This window comes from Ursus maritimus, unplaced genomic scaffold (genome assembly GCF_017311325.1).
Source record: "Ursus maritimus isolate PB19 unplaced genomic scaffold, ASM1731132v1 scaffold_5, whole genome shotgun sequence".
Lineage (NCBI taxonomy): Eukaryota > Metazoa > Chordata > Mammalia > Carnivora > Ursidae > Ursus > Ursus maritimus.
Window position 1 is genome coordinate 41904100 of NW_024426663.1, and position 8192 is coordinate 41912291.

Consider the following 8192-nt stretch of genomic DNA (forward strand, 5'->3'; position numbering starts at 1 on the left):
CCCTTTAATGAGGGTGCTGGCATCCACCCCCATGCAATCAGAAATCCTTATGTAACTTTCAACTCCTCCATAACTTAACCACTAATAGCCTACTATTGACAGGAAGATTTACCCGTAACATAAACAATTAACATATATTCTGTATATGTACTATATACTGTATTTTTACAATAAAGTAAGCTAGAGAAAAGAAAATGTTATTAAGAAAAGCATAAGGAAGGGAAAATACATTTACAATACCGTACTGTATTTATCAAAAAAAAATCTGCATTTAAGTGGATCCACGAAGTTCAAAGCCATGTTGTTCAGGGTCAGCTGTAATCATTTGCTGACACAGACAGCCCTATTTTGTTCCTGTAGAGACTTCCCAGTAATTAACAGTAAGGAATTTAGAATATATCAAGATATATATGTGGTAGATGTTAAGGGTTGGTGTTGTTCTTCCTTCCCATTATTTGGGCCTGGACTAGATCCATTCTAAATCATGCTTCTCTATCTCCATAACATTTACAACTGTCTCTCAATAGAACAGACAGCCTGGTGAGGTTCAAGCATAGAAAGGATGTCCACTAAGAAGAGATGTTATAGAGAAAATTTAAGTGATAGATGGTAGTTCCTCTTTATCTGTGGGTCTCAAATGGTAATATGGCTACCACATCTATATACAACATTCTTACAGTAGCTTTTAATCACAAGTGTTTTTTTGTGACTTTTTAGCAATAAAATATAACTGTAATAATCGTACTATAATGCATTTATAGTGTTATCCTTTATTACTATAAACAGTAAAATTTATAGTATTTGTGTATTAGTATAGTATTTATCAAAATTTATCAATAGTTCATTTCAATTTTCACATAATTATTTTGGTTTCTTTGCTCACTGTAGCAACAATAATTTACAACAAAATATAATTTTTCTTCTTTTTTAAGTGTTCAGATGAAATTTTAATGTTTAATAGGTTACATATTGGGCTTCCATAGTGTAGTTAGGAGGCATGACCTTTGTGTGGCTTATCCACACTCAGGGACATTTTTGGGAGATATCTAAGGCAGAGTTAAAGGCTTCTAAAGAAGAGTAGGGGAGTAGGAATCACCTAACCCCCAAGGACAATACATCTTTTTTTTTTTTTTTAATTTTAATTCCAGTATAGTTAACATAGAGTGTTATGTTAGTTTCAGGTGTACAATATAGTCACTCAGCAACAATTCTGTACAGTGAACATTTGGATGAAAAATAAATAGACTTTGCTGTGGTACAGTCATTGATTGCAAATCAGTGGACTGATGATAGAAATAAGTGAATAATTAGCTGAGGTTTGGTAATAGTTTTTTATCTAGACATTTGAGATGTAATGAAATTTTGTTTCTACCACTAAGTCATGATAGCCAACATTAAGTTTAATAATGGTGCCAATAGCGGGCATTCGGTTTAGTAATAGATTCTGATCTATAGCTTTAATAGCCATAAGGAATACTTAAATTAATATGTCCTTTCCAACTATCCTGGATGATATTGGGGAATTTACTGGAAGTTCACACTTTCTCTACTGTTGTCATTGTTTAAATTTTAAGATTCTACGTCATCATATTAAAAAGGCAGTGAACATGCTTAGACAACAGGGGTTCCTCTTAACATAAAACATTGCTGAATGTTGTAAAAGGCAGTATATAAGGTAATATATAAGTGGTCTTGGTGCTAATACACTGTTGGATTTGGGGTCTGAACACACTTGTAGCATATGTAAAAACTGCTCAATAAGAAGCAAACCTGGCTCAGAATGACCAGATACTCAAAAAAATGAGACCATCTTAAAGCCCTTTAGTCACTTGCCAGAGAATAAGAAGGTAGCCATACAAAAAGCTTCCTCAGAAAGTGAATTGATTGGAAATGCCACAAATAATTAAAATTCCTCTAGTTGTTGATTACTTTTATTAGGTAGGGCTCTAAAATTGTAAGAATATTGTGATGTTTTGTTATTTTAAATAAACACCATCCAAGTGCATGTTATCTTTCAAAGAAATCTCCCTGGAAAACCTTGAGCTAATGACAAACATGTTACCATTTTTGACATATTTTTCATGTACTTGGGAACTGCTTTACCAGCCATGAAAAAATAAATAAGTAAACCTCACTACTTAATAACTCACAGTAGTTTTGGGACCAAAAATGGTGTTATTCAGTTTGATGAATACCTTATCCCCGATATATGGATATTTGTGTATTTATAGTCAGGTCCGTCCAAACAATAAAAAGTTGCCAACATTAGTATCTTGGGCTGTCAGGTCAGACTATAAACCTGAGTCCAGTCTTAGCCACATGGATGTTAATGTGCAGCCTTCTCCAGGTAATTCCAAAGAGTTGCATTTCTGCATCATGATCAGAATGGCAATAGCTGATCAGTGTGTGTGTGTGTGTGTGTGTGTGTGTGTGTGTGCGCGCGCGCATAGATGCATTTATGTATGTGTTTTTGAAGGAAACAGGTAATTGGATAAATTCTGGCTTGTCTATTTAAAAGGAAGTTACATTATCTTACACTGTATGTAGGGTGTTTGTTACATTACTTTTGTTTTGAATTAGCAATTATATTACTTTCACAATAATGTAATTGCTCTTCATTTGATAGATTTCATAACTATTTTGTGAACCTAAAATTATGAGGTGAAATAATCAAATTTTCCTTTTTTTCTCCCTTTTTTTAGCCTACAACCAAGTCACAATTAAATCCAGCATTTGAAGACGCGTGGAGCAGCAGTGATGAGGAAGGATGATTCTCAATCCTGAGTACCTTTGTGTCTCTATTGGTGAAACTTTTAAAATGGGACTGTTTTTTGTTGTTATTGTTTTCTTCCTATGTGATGACAGCTAAATTAGCCCTGAATTTGGGTGATTTTTTTCACCCATGTTTTAAAATGAGGGTAGTATTTGCATGAAATCCTGAAGCAGACTTTTATATAGTTTATTTAATCAAAAGTGTCTCCTTGATCCCAGTTGTTGTGGCCTGGGGCATCCCCTATTGTTATAGTACTCTCTCTATACTGAAAGCTCTATATTGAGACAGGTCCTGGCAACAGCCCCCGCCCACCCGGCCCCCTCATGTGGACCCTGAGCACATTGTGTGAACTGTAAGATGCAGTCTCAGAGGATGAGTGAGTAAAGGTTATCAGCACTGACTTTCTCAGACTGTTAGCATCCAATTTTTAAATTCTTTTTTATTCATGCATTCAGTTTTTGCAATGATTTCATTTAGCCGACCATTATCTAGCTTTAATTAAATATTTTTGGACACAGTCCAAAAAGTGTGTATCACAGAAGGTTTTAACCTGAGGAAAATGCCATGTTTTCTTTATTTTAATATGTCAGAGGGTAGCTTGTACTCATGCTTGAACTCCTTTTCTATGAATCTTGTTAAGATGTGACCAAGTCCTGTTTCATTCATTAAAGCAGAAAATGCCCTGGCAGGAAACATGAAGTGTTGCCACAAAATTTCTATTTTATTGTCTACTCTTCTTGTATAATAACCCACAAATGATTATCATGAAGCTAATCTTAACTCCCTTTCTTTCTGATTCTTATCAGTAGGAGCCTAGGAAAAGAGGTTTTTGTAGCTTGAACAAGTGTATAGTCGTTGAGTTTTTAAGTGTGTGTTAGGCCTCATATCAGACCTTTCTGGCCAAATGTTTAACATATGTTTACTTTATAGTTGATTTTCTTAAGCTCTGACCAATACACTGTCACTTCTTCCCCCTTGTCTTGGTGAGGATGCTTATGATCTTTGAGAATGCTATTGAAACTGGAATTTTTTTTTAATTTAAAAAGAAGACTTCCTCTAAGCTGCAAATAACTATATTGCTTCTTTCTAGTTATATAAACATACATGCTGATTGTAAATAATTCAAACAACATTAAAACTTACAAAAGAATATAATGGTCACCTGGAATCATACCACCCTAAGGTAATAACTACTATTATTTTGGTGGCCATTCTTCCATGCATCTTTTTATGACATAATTTTACATAATGGGGTGTTTGGCTTGCTGTTGCTCTCATGGAAATTCCTCTCCTCCCACATCAGCACCTCCCTCCCCATCCCAACAATCCACAGTATTAACCACATATGCAACAATGCATGTAATTAACCAAGTATAGTGTTCCTTCACATTACAATCCTATATGGACCTACATAGACATAGATGGAGAAATATTTTTATTTTGCAAAAATTGGATATATACAGTTCTGTCTTGATTTTATTTTCCAGTTATAGCTCATAGAAATCTCTGTCATTTGGTATAAATAAGTATGTTGTCTCTGTTTTTATTTTCTGTATTCTTGATACTCTAGCCTTTGGAGTCTTGATCTTGGTGATACTGCCCCTCCTAGGACTAGCTAATTCCTAGAGATAACAGAGGACTCCCTTGGGAGCATGCCTTTGATACACAAACCAACCAATCCAGATTCCATACCCCCAATCCTCATACACCAAGGCAATATTCTCCCTGCCCTAACTCACTCCAGGGCTACTCCTATGTGCCAGAGTCTACTGAAATTATTCAAACTACCCAGTGCTAAACTTACTCCGTGTACTTACCCTTCCTCATTCATTCCTTCCCATGAAAACTCCAGTAAAGGCTCTGAGCCATGCTGTGCCCTTCCCTTTGAGAGGTGGACTCCTGACCATCCCTGGTCCTTCCCCTGTGGCCCTAAATAGCATGATATGCCATGTCTTCTGTTTTTAAGGATTTGTGAGTATAAGCTTCTTCCTTCATGGCAATCATTTCTGTGTCTACATGTCTTACCATACCTGATGAGCACAAATCCCAGGGGAAAATCTTAACACAGATGGCACAGCAGTCTGGGTGGTTTGACACCAAATGGAAATGATATGTCCTTACACTTCTGTATCCTTAACAGTCAGTGGCCACTGCCTGAAAGAGCACCCCTGATTTTGATACACTTGCTGCTTGGTGGCTACTGCAGTGTGTTGTTTGTTGTTGTTGTTGTTGTTGTTGTTGGGTATTGCCTTGATTTCCTGATCTAAAGGGGGCACTCAACATATTTCCCCACATTGGTGGACCACCCAGAGTCCAGGACAGAACCCATGGGGGTGTATAGGTAATTGGTTACATCTTGAAACGGTTCCTCCGAAGAGGATGAGGAGTGACTACCCTCCTAGTGCCGTGGGAGTTGACACTGACTGGAGAGCACTGAGAAGCCGTGAGGCCATCTCAGTCATGGAGATGAAAGTACCTAGTGTCTAGAACATTAAAAGATGTGTCTGCTTGCTACTGTCTCAAATGACTCATTCCCCAAACCACTGGGGTGGAAGAGGTCCCATCTCTAGAGAGAGTGGCACAGTGTTTAATGGAAAAGGGGAGGAAGGGAAAGGAGCATCTGGTTCATTTCCATTCTCCACCGAAAACCCTGAAGAGGTAATCCAGTTAATTTTTAAAAATGCAGAACACCTAAGCAGCTGTCTTAAGAGTTGCTGCTTATCAGCATGCAAAGGGTCTTATGCTCAAAACAAAAAACATGTGAAAGATAAAGCTGTTGCCACTATTGCTTTCCAAAACATGGACTGTAGCTCCTCTAAGGTTGATTGGGACATCCTAGACAAGGGAGCTGCTGCTCACAGCAGACACCACCCAGGACCTCCAGGAGCTTATCAGACAAACATGTAAAAGATTAAAAAAGAAAAAGGTTAGCTGCCTAGAAATACAAACCCTTCTAAAAGATTCTGCTTTTTAAAAGGTAGGACTGTGAGGAAGCGAGTGAATATTCTGTGGACTGGGCCATTCCAGGGAGAGATTGCCTAGAGTCTTCAGGACTGTGCTTTTCCTCTTATCAACCAGAAAAAGAAAGTAAAGACTGAGCCTTCAGGGGCAAAAGCCTGAAACAGGGAGGAAACAAAGGAAAAAAGACTGCCATTATCGGTAGGCACAAGCCCAGGGGAAAAAAACAGGGACTTGAAATCTTAGACACTTAGCAAATACCACTCTAGCAAACACAAAAACACAAACACACAAAAAAAATTCTGGTCCTTGATTACTTACTGATTTAAAAACAATAACAGGGGTACCTGGGTGGCTTAGTTGGTTAAGCATCTGCCTTCAGCTCAGGTCATGATCCCAGGGTCCTGGGATCGAGCCCCATGTCAGGCTTCCTGCTCAGCAGGAGCCTGCTTCTTCCTCTCCCTGCCTCTCCCCCTGCTTGTACTCTCTCTCTGTCAAATAAATAAATAAAATCTTAAAAAAAAAACAAAAACAAAAAAAAACAGGCCCTTAGATACAGGGGGAGAAAGTAAAAAGTAAATAATATATACATATATAACAATAATATATGTATATATCTAATACATATGTTAAAGTTTTATAATCCAATTAGAAATCTGAAATTTATATATTAAAATTAATATAATAAAGACTATATAACAAAAATATAAAGAAGGCATCTTATGGTGGGTTACTATAAACATTAATGCTGGGGTCCCATCCATTGGCCTCCCCATACCCAATATCAAATAGTAGGATTACTGATTCTGTTCAAACAACTGGTAAATATTTTGCTCTTGTCGATTTGGCTAATGTGTTCTGTTTAGTATCTATTTCAGTAGCCTCTCAGCTGCAGTTTGCTGCCACCTCACAGGGATGCAAGGAGTCTTTCCCAGGCTCCACATCAGGTACCGCTAAGCTTTGCCATCACATACAACCTGTAGACCAGATCTCAATTGCATCCGCCTTTTTCCAGGAGCACAGGTATGACATTACTTGACAACATCCTCTTCCAAGGAGACTCGTTTGAAATACTCATTTGGGATATACAGTTCCAACATCTTTTAGTACTTTTGGGTTTCTGTTATCAACATATTCTTTATTTATGAATTTTACTTCCAAATTAAAATCAACAGGGACTCCCATTAGTGCCCTCAACAACTCCACTAAAGAGATTTTGGCAACCTCTTGTCATGCATCCTGGTGTCTCTGGACCTTAAGTTGCCCAAGGGCTTCTGATGCAAGAAGCTGCCCCTCTCAGCCCTGTACTATATATACCCCATTAAGACAAGAAATAAAATAGATGCAGTGTTCTCCGGAAAATAGAGGCTCTCACAGACCCTGAGCCTGTGACCTTTCATATCCAGCAGCCTATTAAGTTTTAAGTCATGAAAACAGCCCACCAGAATCTCAGTATAACTACCAAGGCCTCTTTACGGTAGGATAGAGCCAAATCTGGGCTCTCTGGTATATCCCACCTGCAGGAGGAGGTGGCTCTCTCTATCCTCGGTCCTTTGTCAGATGGCATGGTTCTGGAGAATGTCAGCCCTCCCCTAGATCACTTGGCTGCCTGGGAAGACACTTGGGATTAACTGAATGAATAGCAATGGGAGTACCTACAGTATGCAAATGGCACTGCTAGCCGTCATACATGATGGAGCTCAGTGAAATGTTGCTGCTTTCCGTCTCTTAGCCAAGATGTCCCTAATAAAGGACAGGACCCAAGAAACAACACATTTGGCCAGACTTCATGCAGTCATCTTAGTACTCGAAGCCCTGGCCAATAAGTAGCTTCATCTTTACATTTACAAACTGCTGGGCCATTGTCTAAAAATTGTCCCTTTCGGGGAGAAACAAACAAGCAAACTCTGGGACTCTCTTTCCTCACAGATACCCAAAATCTAAATCAAAATTACACATCTATATCTGTATTAAGGTCACAATGCAGTACCTTGCCCGGACACTCCATATTACTTTCAGAGTTATAGACATTACTTATAATAAGCAAGACATGCATTTTACTTAACAAAATACACAATGCTAGCCTTTTGGGAAAGGTATTCAAGAGAACTTTTGTATCCCTCTTAGGTCCCAAATAGCTGGCTTAATTGATAGATATAATGGTCTTTTCAAATAACTCCTTTTCGAGTTCCATTCAGGTAAATGGGCCCCTGAAGGGTCTCTATCTTGCTTGCTCCAGGCCTTATCCTCTCTTAATTCAAGGCCCTTTGGCCAAATTACACCTTACACCAACTTAGAAAACTTTTCCATTGCCCTTTCCCGTTTTTAAAGGGAGAAGTATCTTGCCGCCATGTATATAAACATTATTTATTTATGAGGCCCTTTTTATAATGTTTTTGCCTGTCTTTATAAATTGTTTATCATTCCCCTATCCCAGAAGGGCTGGAGGCCATATCAAGGG

The 8192-nt window shown here is 38.1% G+C and overlaps 1 protein-coding gene across 5 annotated transcripts in view; it reads left to right on the forward strand.

Annotated features, from left to right (window-relative positions):
* ERCC8 (ERCC excision repair 8, CSA ubiquitin ligase complex subunit) overlaps window positions 1-3472 on the forward strand; it is a 51091-nt gene extending 47619 nt beyond the window's left edge. For all 5 annotated transcript variants that reach the window (XM_008691387.2, XM_008691388.2, XM_040622242.1 and 2 more), the window contains one exon: window positions 2703-3472. In XM_008691387.2, the coding sequence (XP_008689609.1) occupies window positions 2703-2771 (69 nt within the window). In that variant the 3' untranslated portion in view covers window positions 2772-3472. The remainder of the gene's footprint in view (window positions 1-2702) is intronic.
* Window positions 3473-8192: the final 4720 nt, after the last annotated feature.